The sequence below is a fragment of the Mercenaria mercenaria genome, unplaced genomic scaffold, assembly GCF_021730395.1.
Source record: "Mercenaria mercenaria strain notata unplaced genomic scaffold, MADL_Memer_1 contig_3589, whole genome shotgun sequence".
In the NCBI taxonomy this organism is placed as follows: Eukaryota; Metazoa; Mollusca; class Bivalvia; order Venerida; family Veneridae; genus Mercenaria; species Mercenaria mercenaria.
The window spans coordinates 5885-29212 of NW_026461742.1; the positions used below are offsets into that span (position 1 = coordinate 5885).

A 23328-nucleotide genomic window follows, 5' to 3' on the forward strand; every position below is an offset into this window, starting at 1 on the left:
GCCCAAAATTTATATAGGGAAAATATAAAACTCCCCTTGTCTGAAAGTTCAAGGTTTAAGCCTTTGATATTTTGTATGTAGCATTGCCTAGTGGTTCTCTAACAAGATTCAAATTATGCCCCGAGAATGAAAAGAGGCCCCGCCCCGGGGGGTCACTTATATATGAGATATATAGTAAACAATACTTGAAAAATTATCGTATCATATTACCTAGATTGTTTGATTATAATTACCTGATGACCCCAAATAATTAGGGGTCGATTGACTGTGACCTTGACCTACTGACCTACTTTCGTGTTTTTATCTTACCTGAGCACAAAGTGCTCATGGTGAACTATTGTGATCATGCTGTGTCCGGCGTCCGTCGTGCGTCCGTCGTGCGTCCGTCCGTCAAGTCGTTCGTCCGTCGTCAACATTTGTGTTTAAACGATATTTCTTCCAAAACCATTGAATGGATTTTAAAACTTGACATGGATGTTTCTTGGATGGTTTTCTATCAAAGCTGTTCAAACGGTTCTGCTTGGTTGCACATAAGAGCCGCCAGGGGTAAAATATAAAAAAAATCAAACAACATCTCCTCTTAAACCGACAGTCCAATTTTGCAATTATTTCACACAAATGGTCTTTATGTCACCCTCTACTAAGATTGTTCAAATTACATCGATTCAACAATAAACATGGCCGCTAGAGGGCGTTGTCACTTTTCCCTATACGCATACAGTGGAAACTTTAAAAATCTTCATGTATGAAACTGCCTACCCGATTTTTTAATAATTTTACAGAAATGGTCCTTGTGTGACCCTCTACCAAGATTGTTCAAATTATTCTGATTCGTCAAAAAACATCGCCGCCAGGGGTCGTCGTCACTTTTCCCTATATGTAAATAGTTAAAACTTTAAATATCTTCTTGTTTGAAACTGCAAACCTAATTTTAAACTGATTTTACACAGTTGGTTCTTGCGTGACCCTCTACTAAGATTGTTCAAATTATTCTGATTCGTCAAAAAAAACATGGCTGCCAGGGGGCGTAGTCACTTTTCTCCTCTAAATCAATAATAGCTAGAACCTTCATATTTAGCGTGTGATATCAGATTTGTAATTTTTACCATAATTGTTCAAATTATTGCCCTAGGTTCAGTAGTGTGTTTGTCATGTATATGATAAAGGCTTACAGAAGAAACCTAACACACTTGAAGCCTTGTACACATGTGAGCGCTTTAGGGTCAATGACCCTCTTTTTTAAGATACAGCCTTGAGATTTAGGTGACATATATAGTTTTGCACACCAATCATAACAGCGTAGAAATTTTGACCACGTCAATAACTTTCGATATTGATTTCAATAGTCATCTTTAACGTTCTTAGCCCTGACTAGATTTAAACAGATTTCAGTACTTATCTTGAAAAGTCTTTACCATGTACTTCTCAGCTAGCTTTTTTAGCTCAGCTGAGCACAAAGTGCTCAAGGTGAATTATTGTGATCGCTCACCATCCGGCGTCCGTCCGTCCACATTTTTCTTTAAACAACATCTCCTCCTAAACCATTAGGCCAATTTTGATGAAACCCCACAGGGGTGTTCCGTGGGTGGTCTTTTTCAAAAATTATTCATAGAGTTGAATGCCATATAGAACTCTGGTTGCAATGGCATCCGAAAGGAAAAGCTTAAAAATCTTCTTGTCAAAAACCACAGGGCCTTGGGCTCTGATATTTGTATGTAGGTCATCTAGAGATCCTCTACCAATATTATTCAAATTATCCCCCTAGGCTGAAAAAAAAAACAAAGAAAATATCAGGGAATGCCATGTACCAAAAACGCAGCCTCCCCAAAACGAAACCCACAGCCCACAGACGTGCACACTACAAACACACACACACGCACGCACGCACGCACACACTCGCATACAAAGCAACCACACGAGGACAAAACGAACAAATAAAGGAACACAGTGGGGCACCGCCTTGGAAAGGTCAGTGGCCAAAACGCTACTGGGGAGCTTAAACCGGTTTATGGTGCGCAGCCAACCTCACTCTTACCCGCACCATGTTCCAAAGACATGGGACAGTGTAAATAAAAGTAATCCCCGCCAGGTGAATCTCTAATACACGTAATGGAAACAAAAAGGCATGGTATGTAAAACACAAAAAATGCTTCTGTATAAATATATAAAAAGCAAACCTTAAGAACCAAAAACGTATATACTCATTGTCTTTGCAGAAGACAGAGCAACAAGAGAAACGCCCTTAAGGGCCGGAAGACAGGTATCAAAACAGTTCAGTCCTGGTGGAATTTAAAATCTGCTTATCATAGAGTCCTCCCCCTCTTGCGTCAGACACAATCAAAGAGGGAAGCGTAGTGTCCAACTGTAGACGGGTTGAACACTAAACATGCGGTATGCCTCAAAACAGTTGGGTCGTAACCTCTTTTAATAAAACGTTTTATAATTTTACCAAATACAGTTGGAAAATTACCATGACCCAATATCTTACGAAGTTTGTAAACCACATCACCATAAAAATGGGTTTTGAAATATCTTCTCGCAGAAGAGTTTTTAAATTACTATTGAATTTTAAAACTAAATCAGAATTACGATAGTAAAATTTAGCAAAATATTTACGCAATTTGTAATAACGGTAGCCTTGCTAAAGAAAGTTACTTGTATTATATTGATTGCGTTCATTGAAATTCTTGACATGACTACATGCTCTGGCAAACCGTACTAAATTGAGAAATATATACCCCATAAGATGAAGCCTGAGGTAGATCCCCATCCAAATGGGGAAAATTCACAATACTAAAATTAAAATCATCCCTCTTGTCATAAACTTTGGTATGTATAAAATTGTTATAAATAAAGAGATGTAAATCTAAAATTAAAGCCTTAGTATCCGAATTGTTAGTTTTAATTAACTGAAGCTCCCTAGGATAAATAGTATCCACCAACTGACCAAAAACACTGATTACCCATATTAAGAATATAATCCAGATAGCGTGATATATTATTAAATGCAGATATAATGTCTGCCTGCGTATCTGGAGAAAGGCTTAACATAAAGTCTCTTTCATAACAATATAAAAACAAATCTGCGACAAGGGGTGCACAATTTGTTCCCATGGGAATACCAATTACTTGTCTAAAAACTGCATTCCAAAACCTGATGTAAATGTTGTTCAATAAAAAGGAAAGGGCTTTACAAACTTCGTCACAGGTCCACATTGTATAATGTTTAATGATACTGCTCAAATATGGCCCCGCCCCACGGGTCGCATGGTTTATAAAGACCTTTATAGGGAAAAATTTAGAAAATCTTCTTGTCCAAAACCACAGGGTCTAGGGCTTTGATATTTGGTATGTAGCATCATCTAGTAGTCCTCTACATACTCTGTTCAAATTGTTTCCCTGGGGTCAAATATGGCCCTTGCCCGACTTACTTACACGAGTTTCGAAACTTCAGACATTTTTGTCATCAATTGAGACGAGTAAAGGCGAAAAACCATACCTGTTTTATTTAATATTGTCCAGCAAAGACACATGAGTGATGACACCCGCAGGCGGTGTTCTTCTTTTCACAGTAGTATCAAAGCAAATTGTTCAAATTATCCCCCTGGGGTCAGAAATGGCACTGCCCTGAGGGCACACGGTTAAAATAGACTTGAACATGAGAAAACCTTTAAAAAACCATAAGGCCCAGAGCTTAGATATTTAGTATGTGTTATTCTCTAGTGCGTACTTCTCTACTACATCATGAGACCCTTGGATCAATATAGGCCACAACCTGGTGGTCCCTTGTTTTTAGCTCACCTGAGCACAAAGTGCTCATGCTGAGCTATTGTGATCACAGTGTGTCCGTCATCCGTCAAGTCGTCCGTCCGTCGTCAACATTTATGTTTAAACGACATCTCCGCCAAAACCGATAAATGGATTTTGATAAAACTCAGCAAAGATGGTCTTGGGTGATCCTTTACTAAACTGTACAAACGGTTCCGCTTGGTTGCACATAGGGGCTGCCAGAGCTAGAAATGGATAAAAAACTTTAAACGACATCTCCTCCTAAACCAATTTAATTTTGAAATAATTTCACACAAATGGTCCTTATATCACCCTCTACCAAGAATGTTCAAATAATACCGATTCGTAAAAAAACATGACCGCTAGAGGGCGTGGTCACTCTTCTCTATATGTATATAGTAGACACTTTAAACATCTTCTTGTGTTAAACTGCTAGCCCGATTGAAGAATATTTTTACACAAATGGTTCTTGTGTGACCCTCTACCAAGATTGTTCAAATCATTTTGATTCGTCAGAAAAACATGGCCGCCAGAGGGCGTGGTCACTTTTCCCTATATGTGTATGATGGGAACTTTAAAAACTTCTTATGTGAAACTGCTAGTCCGATTTTAATATAATTTTACACAAATGTTACTTGTGTCACCCTCTACCAAGATTGTTCAATTTATTTTGATTCGTCAAAAAACATGGCCGCCAGAGGGCAGGGTCACTTTTTCCCTGTATATAGTGGAAACTTGAAAAATCTTCTTAAGTGAAGCTGCTAACCCGATTTTAAAATAATTTTATGCAAATGGTCTTTGTGTAACCCTCTACCATGACTGTTCAAATTATTCCTGTTCGTCAAAAAACATGGCTGCCAGGGGGTACCTTTGATTTTTAATATATATTTCCGTTTGAAACTTGATTCTCAGTCAGTACACAAAGTTTAAAGAAATTCTGTCCGTAGGAAACTGTCTTTAATATTCTTAACCCTGAACTACTGACCTTCTGTCTTGCTTTTAAAGCTACAACGAAGACATTTGGACCACCAGTTAAATTTTTAAACAGATTTCTTTAGTTATCTTGAATAATCTTTACTATGGCATACTTACCTAGCAAAGAAATAGGTTTAAGGTATTGGACCACTATAGTAAACAATGGCATTTGCTTGGTATACTAGTATTCTTAAAGTTGACCATGTTTCGCACTGTGTTGCAAACAGCTTTTACCGTGCCGTTTTTTGTAAATTTTGTATAATTTATGGTATTTCCTCAAGCTCAAGTGGAGACAAATCTCAATGTGATGGCCACTATCTAAAACGTTTGTAGAGAATTCATTACAGCATTAATTTTTATAAAAGAAACATCAAACTACTGTTAAATAATTATAAAACACAAAATAAAACTGCAAATATCATTTTTTTTCTAGGGTGCCTCAAGTAAACAGATTTAATGTGACATAATTCTAACTCCAACATTTAAAAATCCTGTGGGTCTGTTTTGATTTTTGTTCACTTCATTCAAAAATAACCTTGGGGCATAAGTAAAACCTACCTGCATTTCTGCCACAATATGTAATCTAAAGAATGAAGACAAAATAGAGAACTTTTACCTCATGTAACTCAGTAATTTTAAAGATTTCTAACTCTACCCCTCGTGATTCAGAGGTAATTTCACCATGAACAGCAAGAAATCGCTTATAAAATGAAATTTTTCCACTTTTTCCACTTTTGTACAATACATCCATAATCTGTCTTGAAAGAAGTAAAAACTAACTAGAAAAAAGGGAAAATAATGAAAAAAAAATTTGGTCCCAGTGGTGCTTGAACCTATGCCCCTCTGAAAATTGCAGTCAAATTAGGTTTATGGTAGGAATTTAATACTCTTCAAAAAGGAGGTAATCTATTACGGGTCCAATACCGTAAGCAAGCAACTAAACTCAGGTGAGCGATATAGGGCCATGATGGCCCTCTTGTCTTTATATTCATATAGATGTGTTTAGGATGCTATCGGTTGCTATGCTATTTCCCGTATGTTTTGATTTTAATGCGCATGCGTTCTTTACGTGCGTGTGGCAAAAATGCTAATCAATAAGAAAACCTACATAAAATTATCATTATATTACGAATTGTATTGGCACAATAAAGATTATTTTAATCAAAATATTATTATACAGAATACTTAAGATATGTATGTTTTTAATCAAAACATACTTGAAAAGCCAGCTTTATTCTTATTTTCAAGCCCAATCAAGATATAGAGCATTCCCAGTCTATTTCCACACATCATACAAATATGAAACTTGTTCCTTACGTTTAAAAATGCCAGATTTTCTTTAAATTGATCTAGTTTTTTTTACAACTTCAAATAGTTGTTATATTTTTTTTCTCAGACTTTGACGACATCTGTCATGAATTCTTAGGGGACGCGGCTCCTTGACATTGAAGTTCGGTCAATAATGTCATAAAAAGAACGCACTCGGATTAATATATCACGTTGCGAAGTTGTTTTGTAAATAAAAAATAAGCATATTGCGCAATATCTAATATTTTAAACCCTTAAGAATATACTTTGGAACTTTATGGACATTTCCTTTTAAAACAATGTAGATTTAGTTATACAAGTCTGAACTCGTAAGACCTAGATCAAATCAAGGATTGAGCGCGGAAAAATATCTAATATATATAACTCTAATTTTTATCTCTAATGTTTTCATGCTGGATCATCTTCATATCGAAAATATGTTGTGCGCAGAAGTCATTAGCCTTTAATCAATAGAATAATTATGATAAACTTGAATTATTCCCTGCATTCACCATCCCAACCTCTTTGATATTGTCAAATAAAAACTTTAAAATCTAAAGATCCAATTGAAATTAACAATTTTAAGATGATAATTATCTTTTTGAATACGGAATGAATTGATACCAATTTTGGTATAATTGGATACAAAATCAAAGGCTGGACTTTGCCCGTGTTTCTTATTTAGCATGGGGGACTTTATATAATTTATGTGGGTGTGTGGTTGGGGGAAGGTACATCAGTTGGAATTAATATGTAATCCAGTAGAAAAACATTGAAATCCATACTTCATCTTCTCTTAATTGAACATTTTATTTTCAGTTGCGACTATTAATTATATTACTAGTATCATATAAGATAATTGCGGCAGGTGATAAGTTCTGTGAGGTCATATCAAGGGTTCAATGCAATACGGTATATGAATGAAAAAGACAGGACCGTATTTCGTTGAACCCTCGATATGTTAGAAAATCAAACACAAGCTTTTTCAGTTCATGGAAAATATTAATATTTCAATTTTCTTAGCCTAAATTCGTCGAGATGAAAGATCAAAATTGCTTAAAAATGGTTTGATGCCTGTTCATTATGAATAAAAATCACCAATTATAATGCGCACTAGTTAAAGTATCTCATTTTAAGCAAAGCAGTTGTAGGTTTGCAAAGATCTAGATATAGTTTACTTTGTCTTGCGGTGGTAATTTACTGTAAAACAGACTCATTACGAATTAAATGGATTGAAATGCGATATAACTTTAACGCAGTTTATATTGTGCGGTCATATCTTTTGACTTACGTAGAGTGAAAAAAATTATTCCCGTTGCTAAGGAAATAGCTAATTTTAAAAAGTCTATAGTGGAACTTGTTGAAACTGATGACCTACAATTGTCAACGATCATGCCACAGTATTGTATGACTTTGGCTTAATATTGCATGGAAAGGAAAGAAACACCTTGATAAGTTTGACTCCTGTCAAAATATCTATAAATTTCTGTATTCATGTGCACTTATTTAGTCAATTTAGTATTTTTACATAATTTTATGCTCCATGAAGGGCGAGCATATAGTTGCCGCTTTGTCCGTCCTTCCTTCCATCCGTCCATCCGTCACGCTTTTGTGTGGGTATTAACTTAAAAAGTATTACTGGCTTTTGATTGAAACATCACATAATCATAGAGGCCATTGAGACACAGTGCAGTGTCAAAGAATCCTAACTCTACCTTACCTAGTTTTTTTTTATTATCTCCCATTATTATACAACATAAGGCTTGTTTAGGGCATTATTGAAAGTATTAGAGAGATTTCAGTGAAGCTTCACAAAATGAAATAGCCCATGACAGGAAGTGCAGTATCAAAGAAACATAGCTCTGCTTTACCTAGTTTTTAGCCCGCCTATTCAAATCACTCTGCGTCCGTGGTACGTCCGTCCTTCCGAGCCTACATTTGCATACTTAAGTGGCTAAAAGAACAGTAGGTAACTGTATTTTTTCTTTGATGTCATTCATTCTGTAAGGCTACAATGTGGCTATTTTTTCTTTTACGTGGCTAAAAGAACAATAGAGAGAAAAAAAATTGCTACATAAATACCCATATGTAGGAACGCCCGTCCATCCGTCCGTTAACAATTCCTCGTTATTGCATCTCCTCAGAAACTATCTGGGGGATTTTGACCAATCTTTGTCAGAATAATGTATTGGTACCCTAGATGTGTTCCTCTGAAAATCACACTGGTTCAACGATTTTTGAGTGAGTTATGGCCATTTGTTCATTTTTTTTTATAATTTACATAGATTTATATAGTGAAACAATTTGAAAACCTTTTTTGTCCAAAATCGACCTTTTTACTCCTGTCCGCACTCTAATTCAAACATTTCTCATCCAATCCTCACCAAACTTGAACAAAATGTGTGTGACCATAAGACCTCAGCCAAGTTCGATAACTAGCCAAATTGGTCCAGGCATTTTGGAGTTACGGCCCTTGAATTATCGAAAAATCTGCCTTTTTACTCCTGTCCGCACCCTAAGTCAAACATTTCTCATCCAATCTTCACCAAACTTGAACAAAATGTGTTTGACCATGAGACCTCGGCCAAGTTCGATAACTAGCCAAATCGGTTTAGGCATTTTGGAGTTACGGCCTTTGAATTATTGAAAAATCTGCCTTTTTACTCTTGTCCGCTCTCTAAGTCGGACATTTCTCATCCGATCTTCAACAAACTTGAACAAAATGTGTTTGGCCATAAGACCTTAGCCAAGTTCGATAACTAGCCAAATCCGCCCAAGCTTTTTTGTTTTATGGCCCTTGAATTACTGATTGGATCCACTCGTTCAGAGCATCTAATTGGAGCCACTCACCTGAGCCATCTAGAGACACTAGACATTTTTCATAGGGACAGTTGTGGGAGACATGCGCTTTTCTCAAAAGCATCTCTAGTTTGACCTTGATGTTTACCTAGTACCTATTTTTACATTTTTCAAGCTTCAGCCTTGATATTGTAATGTAGCATCATCAAGTGGTTTTCAACAAAGCTGGTTCAAATTATTCCCCTAGGGTCAAATATGGCCCGTCCTGGAGGTCCCATGGTTTAAATAGACTTATATACCGTAAAGCTTTAAAGATCTTCTTGTCCATGACCTACAACATTCAAATTTAGACCACATGTGTAGTTTTGAGTGGCTAGATAAACATTGACATGAGTTGACCTTGATCTTGACCTAGTGGCTTACTTTAACATATCTGTAGCTACAGCCTTCGAATTTGGATCACATGCATAGATTTGTATACCGAAATAAACTTTGACCTTGACATTGACCTAGTGACCTACTTTCATATTTTGAAGGTAAGGCTTCAGATTTGGACCACATGCAAAGTGTTGTGTTCCGAAATGAAATTTGACCTTGATTTTGACATAGTGACCTACTTTTACATTTTTAAAGCTACATGTTTCAAATTTGGACCACATGCAGAGTTTTGTGTAACGAAATGTACTTTGATCTTTAGATTGACCTAGTGACCTATTTTACGTTTCTTAAACTACAGGCTTCAAAATTGGACCACATGCATAGTTTTATGTTTTGAATTGAAATTCGATCTTGATATTTACCTAGTTTTTGCTTTCACATTTCGCAAGCTACATCCTTAATTTTTGTAAAGTATTATCATCTTGTGGTTCTCGACCAAGTTCGTTCAACTTTTCCCCCAAGGGGCATATATGGCCCTGCCCTGGAGGTAACATAGGGAAAAGCTTTAAGAATCTTCTTGTCCATAACCTACAACATTCTAATTTGGACCACATGTGTAGTTTTGAGTGGCTAGATGAACCTTGGCATGAGTTAACCTTGAACTTGACCTAGTGACCTACTTTCACGTTTCTGTAGCCTTCAACAGCCTTCAAATTTAGACCACATGTATACGCTTGTGTACCGAATTAAACTTTGACATTGACCAAGTGACCTACTTTCACATTTTTAAGGTACAGGCTTTGGACCACCCTCATAGTTTTATGTTCCGAAATGAAACTTGGCCTTGATTTTGACCTAGTGATCTATTTTCACATTTCTCAAGCTACAGCTTTCAATTTTTGATCACATGCATGGACCATATGCACAGTTTTATGTACCGAAATGAACTTTGACTCTGTAGCTCCAGCCTTCAAAGTTGGACCACATGAGTTGGTTTGTGTACCGAAATAAACTTTGACCTTGGCATTGATCTATAGACCTACGTTCACATGTTCGAAGGTACAAGCTTCAAATTTGGACCACATGCATAATTTTGTGTACCGAAATAAACTTTGACCTTGATATCGACCTAGTGACCTACTTGCACATTTTTGAAGGTACAGGTTTCAAATTTGGACCACATGAATAGTTTTATGTACCAAAATGAACTTTGACCTTGAGATTGACCAAGTGACCTACTTTCACATTTCTCAAGCTACAGTCTTCAAATTTAAAGCACATGCATAGTTTTGTGTACCAAAATTAACTTTGACCTTGAAATTGATCTAATTTTATTGAAACTTTACATAATCATAGAGGCCATTGAGACAAATTGAAATGTCAATGTATAACTCTACCTTACGTAGATTTTGAATTATTACCCTTTGTTACACAAAAAAATGAAATATTACTTGTCCGGGGCATTTCTAGAAAAGTATTAATGGCCTTTTATTGAAACTTCACAAAATGATGAGAGGCAATTGATGGCAAGTGCAGTGTCAAAGAACCGTTACTCTACTTTACATAGGATTTTAATTATCTTCCTTTATTATACAAAATAAGATTTGTCCGGAATATTACTGGAAAAATATTAATGGCATTTCATTGAAACATCACAAAATGATAGAGAATACTGGCAATAAGTGCAGTGTCAAAGAAAAAACCATAACTCTACCTAAACCAATTTTTCAATTATCTCCCTTTATTCAGTTTTCTTCTTTTTATTATCACCATTCCTTTTTTGTTTGTAATACGTTATTCCCTCACATTCATTGGAGAGCATCATTTGCTTTAGCCGAATCCTTGTATAATTTAGTTTCTATTCAGAAAAGCTTTGAAATATATGCAATTAAAGTTAATGTTGTATCTCTGACTGAGCAGTCGTTACATAATCAGACAGTGTTAGTAGCTTATTTGAATCCTTTCCCTGGCATTTTGTTGTAATATATCTTATGCACTTTGGGTTTACAGGATTTACAGAAGACAGTTAGAGAATGCATGGAAATAACTGAGAAAAGACAGCTTTCCAGCATTGCATTCCCTGCGATAGGTACAGGAACTCTCGGATATCCCCATGAAGTGGTTGCCGCTGAAATGCTCAGTGCGATTGAAAAAGTTTCGGTAAAAAGCCATAAAGTGAATGACGTTAGATTCATAATGTTTCAAACAGATCATAAAGCAGCACAGGTAAATGGTTTAATGAATTTAAAAACATGAAAAACTCTACAATAATTAAAAATATAATTTATTTATATGCATTTAACTCCTGTTCTTTTTATAGGGTTGGCTTTTGTGTCTCTCGTCATCCGTCTGTCCGTCGTCCGTTCACAATTGCTTGTGAACATGATAGAGACAACATTTTATAATTAATTTTTATCAAACTTGCACACAACTTGTACTGGCATAATATCTCAATTCTAATGAAAATTGGTTAGATCCCTTCGTGGGTTCCAGAGTTATGGCCTTTAGAAATTAACGGTTTTGTTTTTAGCAGTCATAAATAGACTTTATTTATGATTTGATTTAATACAAACTTGTAAAATATCTTAAACACTAATTGATCTTGGATTCCATGACGAATCTGTTAGATCCAGTCATAGGTTCCGGAGTTACGGCCCTTGACTGACCCCTGAATGAGCCAAAATTGTTAATTTTTTACCTTGTGAATACGATAGAATTGACATTTTACATTCGATTTTAGCCACTCTTACACACAGCTTAAGGCTCGCTTCCTTTCGAAAACCGGCTAGATTCCATTTCTAGAGTTACTGTCTCTGAAAGCGGCAAAGTTTTTTTTTTATTAAGCCCTATCAGCCCTATAGAGGTCTCACTGATGATTTGATTTGATACAAATTTGAAGAGAATATTTATCTTGATGATCTTAAATTCAGGCCAAGTTCAAAACCGGGTCAAAAACTAGGTCACCGGGTTAATTCAAAGGAAACGCTTGTTAACAGCCTATAGGCCACATTTATATATATATTATGACCCTTTCTTCATGAAACTTGGAATTAATGGTTATCATGATGATTCCTATACCAAACTAAAAACTGCGTCACCTGGGGTCAAAAACTCGGTCACCCGCTCAAATCAAAGGAAAAGCACTCTCGAGGCCACATTTATAAACCATATCTTCATGAAACGTTAGGACTATTATGTAACTGTCGTTCTTTGTCTTCATTTAACAAGTTCATTTTGGTTTGATTTGAGTTGATGCAATTTCTCAATAGTATTTCTTTAGTGTTTCTGCATTCTGTACCAGAACTAACCTGATCTTTGCAAGTAACTGCCAACTTCTCTACCTGTTAGAGAAATTGAGGACAAATGATTGCAGATACAATGTCACTGAGAGCATATGCCTCGCCCAGGAATCGAACTCATGACCGCGTGATTTATAGATCTGAGCTCTCAATTGAGCTAAGCCAGTGGGTTTAACAAGTTTATGTTTAAAATTCATGTTGTTTATATTCACACATACAATATTTTAATGATTGTGTTATTTAAGGCATTTGAGGATGAACTTAAGAAGAGACATGGAACATGCAGTAAAACTGATGTGTTTGAAAAACGACGAAGACCCTGGTTCTTAAGTGAGTTCAGTCCAATTTTCTTTTAAAAATTTTACTCCAATTGAGCAATAGATAGAGAGTATTAGGTTACTGTCTTATGAATCTAAATTTACCGGGTACGTCAAAGACAATATAAAAGTCTTAGTCATAGCAAAGACATATTTTTTCTTAGACGAGCGTAAAATATTTAAATTTATAGGCACAGTAACTGAATGTTCTATTTATCCTACCTTCTAATTTATTTTTTTTTTAATTAAAATTATCCACCAACAAGGAATGTGGCTAGCAGTAGATTAAAATTAATAAGCCTCTACGGTATGTGACCAATTCTCGCAGCCTGTTTGGTATTTGAGTTAAACTAGCTCATGAAAATCTGCTGGTCATAATCAACCTTCCTATTAGGTTTCGTGGTCCTAGGTTCAAGCGTTCTAAAGTTATCGTCTGGAAACGGTTTAACTGTTCCGAGTCACTGTGACCTTGACTTTTGACCTACTGATCTCAAAATTAGTATGGATCATCTGCTGGCCGTTATGACCAATCTTCCTATAAAATTTTATTATTTTAGGCTCACGCGTTCTCAGTCTATAGTCCGGAAATGATTTATCTACTCCGGGTCACCTTGACCTTTGCCTTACCGATCTCAAAATTAATAGGGCCATCTGCTGATCATGATCAACCTCCCTACCCGTTTAACTGTTCCTGGTCATTGTGACCTTGACCTTTGACCTAATGTCTTCAACGTGAACCTGTATTTCATGATGTTACACCTGTGTACCCAGAATTATTTAAATCTGTCAAGCTTTCTGAAAAGTTGAAAACCAACAGATCAACCGACAAGCTCACTCCTATATAGCCCCCTCTCCCAAACTTCGTTTGTTTGGGTATAATAGGAAATGTTTTTGGATAGATCTTCATCAAACTTGATTTGTAGCATCATTATAAGGTCATTCACCAACATTGTTCATTTGGGGGCGATTGGCCCCTTCAAGGGGCTGCTAGAGTTAAAAATAGAAATACCTGTGAATAGCATCTTTTCATGAATGGCTTCATGGATCTTCATCAAACCCGGTCAATAGGACTATGGTTTAGTCCTTTTTAGCTCATCTGAACTGAAGATTCAGGGTGAGCTATTAGTACAGGGTGGATGGTCCGTCTGTCGTCTATCGTCTGTCGTCCGTCACTTTTGCTTAAACATCTCCTCTAAAACTACTGGTCATCTGTCGTCTGTCTGTCTGCCGTCTGTCTGTCTGTCGTCTGTCAACATTTAGCTTGTGTATGTGAAAGAGGCTGTATTTTTCAACTGATCTTCATGAAATTTGGTCAGAATGATAACGTTAATGAAGTCTAGGCTGAGTTTGAAAATGGGTTATCTGGGGTCAAAAGCTAGGTCACTAGGTCAAATCAAAGAAAAACGATTTGTATGCGATAGAGGCTGTATTTTTCAATTAAGCTTCATGAATTTCGGTCAGAATTATTACCTTGATAAAATCTAGGTCGAGTTTGAAAAAGGGTCATCTGGAATCAAAAACTAGGTCACTAGGTCAAATCAATGGAAAACCTTGTATATGCGATAGAGGCTGTATTTTTCAATTAATCTTCATGAATTTTAGTCAGAACGATTGCCTTGATAAAATCTAGGTCAAGTATGAATATGGGTCATCTGGAGTCAAAATGTAGGCCACTAGGTCAAATCAAATTAAAAGCTTGTATATGCGATAGAGGCTGTATTTTTCAATTGATCTTCTGAAATGAGGTCAAAATGTTAACCTTAATAAAATCTAGGCCGAGTTTAAAAATGGGTCATCTAGGGTCAAAAATTAGGTCATTAAGTCAAATCAATGAAAAACCTTGTGTATGCGATAGAGGCTGTATTTTTCAATTGATCTTCATGAATTTTAGTCAGAATGATTGCCTTGATAAAATCTATGTTGAGTTTGATTATGGGTTATCTGGGGTCAAACAGTAGGTCACTAGGTCAATTCGAAGAAAACCCTTCTGTATGCGATAGAGGCTGTATTTTTCAATTAATCTTCATGAAATTTGGTCAGAATGATTGCCTTGATTAAATCTAGGTCAGGTTTGAATATGGGTCATATGGGGTCAAAAAGAAGGTCACTAGGTTAAATCAAAGAAAAACCTTGTGTTTGCGATAGAAGCTGTATTTTTCAACTGATCTTCATGAAATTTTGTCAGAATGATAACCTTGATGAAATCAAGGTCAAGTTCGAATATGGGTCATCTGGGTTTAAAAACTGTGTCCCTAGGTCAAATCAAGGAAAATCTTGTGTTTGCAATAGGGGCTGCATTTTATACTGGATTTCATAAAATTTGGTCAGAATGGTTGCCTTGATGAAATCTAGGTCAATTTCGAATATGGGTAGTCTGGGGTCAAAAACTAGGTCACTAGGTCAAATCAAGAAAAACCTTGCGTATGCGATAGAGGCTGTATCTTTCAATTCAATTGATCTTCATGTAATTTGGTTAGAATGATAGCCTTGATGAAATCTAGGTCAAGTTCGAATATGGGTCATCTGGGGTCAAAAACTAGGTCACTAAGTCAAATCAAAGAAATAGTTATTTATACTCAAGATTTTTTGCTCCAATTTTAATGAACCGCCTCGGTAGCCTAGTGGTAGAGCGTCCGCTTTGAGTGCGGGAGGTCGCGGGTTCGATCCCCGTCATACCAAAGACGTTAAAAATGGTACTAGTAACTTCCCCGCTTGGCGCTAAGCATTAAGAGGATAGTGCTAGGACTGGTCAGTCCGAAGTCAGTATAATGTGACTGGGTGGGGTATCATGCCACGTGTCTACGGCGTGATATTCCAGTGAGGCAGCACTATAAAGTTGGGCATTGTGCTCACTGCTGCAAGTAGACACCGTCGTTTATATGACTGAAAAATTGTTGAAAAAGACGTTAAACCCGAACACACACATACACACCAATTTTAATGATAATTGGTCAGATTTTTTTTTCTATGAATCACTAGGTCAAACATGTTTACGCTGTTATGGTGTGTTATGATGTGTTTCTCGGGTGAGCGACCTAGGGCCATTTGGCCCTCTTGTTTTTCATTCCCTTTTTCAAAAAAAATATCAACCTTCACCTCTCTCCTCCACCAAGTCATCCCGATTATGCACACCCGCCCGTCCCCCCCCCCCCCCCCCCCCAAAAAAAAATATATATCTTTTTTTTTCCCATCAATATTTATTATCAAGATATGAAGTTTTGTACCCTCATCTACACGTAAAGTTGTAACCACATACCCCCTCCCTCAGCCTCGTCACCACCCACGTTCAAGATTTCTTACTTGAAAATGCTCTCTTAAGAACATCTGTTCTTTAAAATGTACATGTTAAACAGCGACACTTGGTGCCAAACTACTGGAATACAATATTTCGTTCTAGTTACACTTCAAGCTCACATTTCAAATAACTTCATATGATTCTAAAAGCTGAGCTTATTATACATTAGTCAGGATCAACATGACATACATTTATTATATACATCAAAACATTCGTATTCTGTTCAATTGATATTGACTAATGAAATTATTTGCTTCTCATCGAATTCACTTGTTCAAATGAGGGCTGTTGGCTTAAGGGCCACTCAGGCTGAAAATAAAAATACCTTTTGATGACTACTGCTCAATGGATCTTCATCAAACTGAAAATAAATATACCTTTTAACAACTACTGCTCAATGGATCTTCATCAAACTTTATATGCAGAATTTTTATAAGGGCCTCTGCAATATTTGTTCTATTGGGGTGCTCTTAGCCCCTTTAGGGGGTCGCTAGGGTTGAAATCAGAAATGCCTTTAAATGACTTATTCTCATGAACCTCTTGATGGATCTTCATCAAAATTGATTTGTAGCAGCATTATGAGGTCCTTTAACAAATTTGTTCACTTGGAGACACTTGGCTCCGTTGAGTGTTAGAAATAGAAATACATTTAAATAACTTCTCATGAACTGCATGATGTGTCTTTATCAGACTTGTCTGGAACATCATTATAAGGTCCATGTTTGTTCAATTTGGTGCATTGGCCTCTTCAAGGGGTCACTGGAGCTTAAAATAGAAATACCTTTTAAGTACCTCTTCTCTTTTTAGCTCAACTGTCACTACGAAAGTGAGCTTTTGTGATCGCCGGCCGCCGGTCGTCCACAATTTCTTGTGACCACGATAGAGATCACATTTTTCAATTAATTTTAATCAAACTTGCACACAACTTGTATTGGCATAATATCGGTTCCTTTTTGGATAGATCCCACCATGGGTTCCAAAGTTATGACCTCTTGAAGGGCCAAAATTTGCTATTTTGGCTTGTGAACACGATAGAGACCACATCATGCCATCGATTTTAATTAAACTTGCTCACAACTTATATTGGCATAATATCTCGGTTCCTGTTGGAAACTGGCCAGATCCCGTCATGGGTTGCAGAGTGGGCTAAGCCCCTTAAAGAACCAAAATTTACTATTCTGGCTTTCGTAACCATATAGAGACTTCATTTTTGGTTTGATCTGATACATACTTGCAAAATATCTTTAACAACAATAGGTCTTGGTCCGTCAGATCTAATTATAGGTTCCGGAGTTACCCCTGATTTACCCCTGAAAGAAAAAAAAAATGTGTTAATCTTTACCTTGTGAATACGATAGAAGTGATATTTTACATTCGATTTTATCTACACTTACACACAATTGAAGTCACAATAAGACCTCGGTTCTTTCCGACAATCGTCAAGATTCCATCATGGGTCCTAAAGTAACTGCCCTTTCAGCCATTTATGCTTTGATTTGATACAAATTTGCACATAATGTTTCACTTGATGATCTCTAAGCCATGTTAGAAACTTGGTCATGCGGGGTCAAAATTTAGGTCACCAGGTCAAATCAAAGTAAAACATCCTTGAAGCCACAATTATGACCCTATCTTTTTAAAACTTTGTCAGAATGTTTATCTTGCTGATTCCTACGCCAGAATTAAAACTGGGTTCAAATGGGTTCAAAACAAGGTCACCAGGTCGAATCAAAGGAAAATCTTGTTAACACACGTGCGGCCACATTTATTACCCCATCTTCATGATACTTGGTTGGAATGTTTATCTTGATAATTCTTAGGTCAAATTTGAATGGGGTCATGTGGGGTCAAAAACTAAGTCATACGCTTTAATAGAAGAAAAAGCTTGTTAACAGTCAGAGACAATATTTATGACCCTACCTTCGTGAAACTTGGTAATAATGTTTATCTTGATGATTCCTAGGCCAAGTTTGAAACTGGGTCATGTGAGGTCAAAAACAAGGTCACCACTAAAATCAAAGGAAAAGCTTGTTAACACTGTAGAGGCCACATTTATGACCATTATCTTCATGAAACTTGGTCTGAATGTTTATCTTGATGATTCCAAGGCCAAGTTTAACAGGTTAGCGATATAGGGTTAGCATGACTCTCTTGTCAGCTTGACTTATCAAAGCTTTTGTATCTAAGCTTAGAATATTTATTCACTATCAAATTCGTCACCGGGAGAAATAACTCTGGTTTAAATTTTGACAGAGTTATGCCCCTTTTTAACTCATAATTTTTTGGTGAAAGTTTTATAAGGTTTGTACAGGCAAAGCTCTAATTCAGAAGCAGGCACTGAGAGTCAAGTGTGCTGTTTTACGAACAGCTCTTGTTTCTTTTTATTTCCTTTTTATAGCTCACCAGGAGAAATAACTCTGGTTTAAATTTTGACAAAGTTAAGCCCCTTTTTAACTTATAATTTTTGGTTAAAATTTTATAAAGGTTTTTACCGGCAAAGCTCTAATTCAGAGTCAGGTACTGAGAGTCAAGTGTGTTGTTTTACGAACAGCTCTTGTTTCTTTTTATTTCTTTTTTTATAGCTCACCTGAGCACAAAGTGCTAAAGGGTGAGCTTTTGTAGTCAGAGATAGTCCATTGTGCGTCGTGCGTCATCCTCCAACATTTTCCGTTAAACAGTGTCTCCTCCTAAACCTCTTTGCCAATTTTGGTGGAACTTCACAGGGATGTTCCTTGGATGGTCTGCTGTAAAAGTTGTTCAAACCAGAACTCTGGTTGCCATGGCAGCCGAAAGGAAAAACTTAAAAAAATCTTCTTACCAAAAATCACAGGTCCTAGGGCTTTGAAATCTAGAATGTAGCATCTACCCAGTTTGTTCCAATAATAATACTCCTAGTGTCAAATATTGTCCTGCCCTGGGGGTCACATGGTTTATATTGACATATAAGGAAAAAATTGAAAATCTTCTTTTCCAAAACTACAGGTCCTAGGGGTTTAATATCTGTTATGAAGCATCACTAGTGGTCCTCTACCAACATTGTTCAAATTATTTCCCTAGGGTCAGATATGGCCCCGCCCCGACTGACACAAGTTTTGAAACTCCACACATTTTTGTCATTAATTGAGACGAGTAAAAGGGCGAGAAACCATACCTCTTTTATTACATATTGTCCAGCACCAGCACATGAGCGATGATACCCGCAGGCGGTGCTTTTCTTTTCACACTGGTATCGAAGCAAATTCGTTGAATTTTTTAATCAACTGTCCCCTGACTCCATAATTGCACAGCAAACAACTTTAAAAAGCTACTACAACATTTCGCCTTGTTCTAAAATATTCCTATCCGAATACTGTTTCGTCAAGACGGGCCGGAATAATTCAAATTCACAAAGCAGAGAGAAGCAAAATAAAGATATGTTATTTTGATTGATAAACACATTTAGTTAATATTAAGTAAGAGTTTTTTTTCATTTATTTTTAGGAAATTTCAGACTTGGCAAACAGATGGAGCAATCAAATGACGCAGCGATTTCTGTAAAACAAACAGAACAATCAAATAATGTAGGGCAAGTGCAAGTAACCCTTGTTAAAGGAGAAATAAGCGAGCAAAAGGTAAGACAACACACTATAATGATCCAGATTAGATTAAACATATGCTTTACTTAATGACCCAGATTGAAATAACGACGTATACATTCAACCAAGCACGGAATAATGTACGCATCATCAATGCAAATACAGTATGTAGTAGCCTTTTACAGTTTCTAGCTCAGTTGGTCTCTTGGTTTTAAAAGGAAATAATATATAATCATTAACTATTCTCTACTTGGTGAAGCAGAATCATTTACAAAAAAAATGTTTATGTTTACGCTTACTCCATAAACATAAAATCATTTAACTGCACTGACCTCCAGATCGTATCACAACCATTTTTTATATCAGAAAATTATTGCTATATTTCTTAAGAAGGCCTTGAGACTTAGTTACTGGCAGATTATAAGATATGGAAACACACAAGAATTAGTTGTTTTTAACTACTTTTTCTGTCCAAAATTGAAAATCGTTCGTAATTGGTTCCTCTGGTGTTCTATATGGTGTATTAGTCAAGACTGCAGGGAAATTTTAATTGCCGCACTGACCCAGGTTAGAATCCGTTTAGCTCAGTAGGGAGAGCGTTGGTCTACGGATCGCGGGGTCGCGAGTTCGATTCTCGGGCGGGGCGTATGTCCTCCGTGACGATTTGATGAAAGACATTGTGTCTTAAATCATTCGTCCTCCATCTCTGATTCATGTGGGGAAGTTGGCAGTTACTTGCATGGAACAGGTTTGTACTGGTACAGAATCCAGGAACACTGGTTAGGTTAACTGCCAGCCTTTACATCAAACTTCAATTTTAAAGAAAGATCATTCTGGAAGTCAGTGACTCTCCATGAAAATGAAAAATGGTCTCAGTCTGGAATAAGGTTCTTCTATCTCAAATATTTGTTCTGTATCAGAAACTGCTCAAATTTCAACATTTCCTGAATTACAATTTTGAAAAAATGGAAACGATAATAATGTTTTCATGTGTATTCTGTGATACATAAACATTATATTACACATGGATTCACGCATTTTAACACTATCTTTACTAGTAGCCTACTGGGTGAAAACCAGTTCCAGGGACTATAAGATTGCACTTTTCCATCAATTCGTTCGTCATTCTGTCCATCCGCAATTTTGTTCCCGGTCCTTAACTCTTGTCATTCATCAAGGGTTTTTAATTTACTTGGCACTTATGTTTACCATGTTCAGACAATGGTCTGAAAGGTCAACGTCACACTTGGAGGACAAAGATCAACAGAGCTTTTTAGCTCACCTGAACACAACGTGCTCATGGTGAGCTATTATGATAACGCTGTGTCCGTCGCCCGTCCGTCAAGTCGTCCGTCCGTCGTCAACAATTGTGTTTAAATGACATCTCCTCCAAAACCACTGAATGGATTTTGATGAAACTTGGCCTGGATGTTCCTTGGGTAGTTCCCTACCAAAGTTGTTCGAATGGTTCCGTTTGGTTGCACATAGGGGCCACCGGAGCTATAAATATCAAAATCTGTAAACGACATCTCCTAAACAACTGGTCCTATTTTTAAGTAATTTCACACAAATGGTCCTTACGTCACCCTCTACCAAGATTATTCATATCTTATCGATTCGTCAATAAACATGGCCGCCAGGGGGCGTGATCACTTTTCCCTATATGTACATGTATATAGTGTATATACATGTATATAATATTGTATTGTAATACCACATTATTACTACTTAATTTGACCGCGCTAATACGTATCTTACTGATATAGAATATTCCCCTTAATCTAACGGATGATACTAAATCCTTGCGTTTTTCCGGATTTTTCTTTCCTAGTCGTTTTTCAAAGAACCATGATCTGTTTTGTAGCATTATATGTTGTACTTTTCTGTTTTGGATGTTCGCCCGGCCGTCCTTTTGTCACTCTTGTGCACCCTCATGTGCGTTTTTTCTGTATATCATTTCATTTCTTTTGTAACCGATGTTCGCTTATTTTCCACACCATTTTGACACAATACCCTAATTGGGAACGATTTAATCTCGTGGAGAGCGGCAATCGGTTCACATTATAACAGGGATCATTTGAAAACAAAAACGTACAATTTTAGACAAAGATATTTTAATATTTCTGCAATCACCAAAAATTTAGTAAAAATTAATAATTATTTTTCAAACAATAGTTACATGCTTATGTAAATTTAGTATAAACTTACGCTTTGCTTACGTTGCCTGCCATCTTGGTTCATCACTCTGCCTTTACGCCATTTTACCATCCCCAGCTTTTATTATATTTGACTGGCTTATCATAGTAGGTTGTCCCCCTTGAAAATTATCCGATAATCAATGTTGGTGTCCCTGCTGATATTACTTTGAGCAATAGATTATATAGGAAAATTATTTTCAATGATTAATTTCAAATATGTCGTCTTTTGGCTTGTGAATATTTTACCAGATATGACAGTATACATCAATTTCTTCTCTTTAATTTAATGTGAAAATTTTATTCTAACCGAACATCTTCTTGCTTCCAATTTTGTTTTAAAAGTATCACCATCGCTTATATTGAACATATAGTGAAAAACCCTAAACTTTTCAATTTCTTTTACTTTAGAGGCAAATAAATTATATTTTCCAAAGTATGACAATTTATTATCACATATGTAGATATTTTTGACTTTATAAACAATACAATAGTATAATCAAAAGTGTAATAGGGTAAAGGCTTCTTGCTTCCATTTAACTTCAAAGTGTATCAAGAAATAAAAAACTTGTAGGTTTCTTAAAGTTCTGATCTAACTTAAACGGTGTTAATTTACGGAACTGCATATACCAACAACTGACGTACGAATCAATATAGTCTTTTGAAATAATAACGTTCATAATTGTCTCATTAGTCAAAAAATAGAAAGAAAAAAACAGAACAGAATAGAACAGAGCTTTGATTTTTCACCAAACATTTTATGAGAACAATACGAATCAACATAAATTACATTATTTCCGACTGAAAGCTAAATATCTTTGGAATATTGAAGCATTCGCCGACAGGAGAAAAATTACGTCAAAGAATAATTTTCTTATGAAATAGTGTAATTTGCAAGTTATGCGCTCATTGAAAGCTGGTGAGAGGGGGAGAGAATGTGTACATTTATTAGTCCCCTACTGGTTGAAAATCAGTTTCGGGGACTATAGGAATTCACTTTTCCGTCATTCCGTCCGTCCGTCTGTCCGTCCGCAGTTTCGTGTCCGGTCAATACCTCTGTCACCCATGAAGGGATTTTAATATTACTTGGCATAAATGTTCCCCATGATGAGACGACGTGTCATGCGCAAAACCCGGACCCCTAGCTCAAAGGTCAAGATCACAACTGGAGGTCAAATGTCAACAGGGCTTTTTTTCTGTCCGGTCCACAACTCTCCCATCCTTGAAGGGATTTTAGTATTACTTGGCACAAATGTTCCCCATGATGAGATGACGTGTCATACGTAAATTCCGGACCCCTAGCTCAAAGGTCAAGGTCACAATTGGAGGTCAAAGGTCAACAGGGCTTTTTTCCTGTCCGGTCCATAACTCTCCCATCCATGAAGAGATTTTAATACT

General features: G+C 36.5%; 1 protein-coding gene across 1 annotated transcript in view; it reads left to right on the forward strand.

Moving 5' to 3' along the window:
* Window positions 1-10191: 10191 nt before the first annotated feature.
* The window catches only part of LOC128553209 (protein mono-ADP-ribosyltransferase PARP14-like), a gene marked incomplete at its 3' end in the record, with an annotated part of 34441 nt that continues 21304 nt past the window's right edge, over window positions 10192-23328 (forward strand). The window contains exons 1-4 of the mRNA XM_053534330.1: window positions 10192-10242; window positions 11260-11475; window positions 12794-12878; window positions 19641-19771. Coding sequence (XP_053390305.1) covers window positions 10192-10242; window positions 11260-11475; window positions 12794-12878; window positions 19641-19771 — 483 coding nt within the window. The remainder of the gene's footprint in view (window positions 10243-11259; window positions 11476-12793; window positions 12879-19640; window positions 19772-23328) is intronic.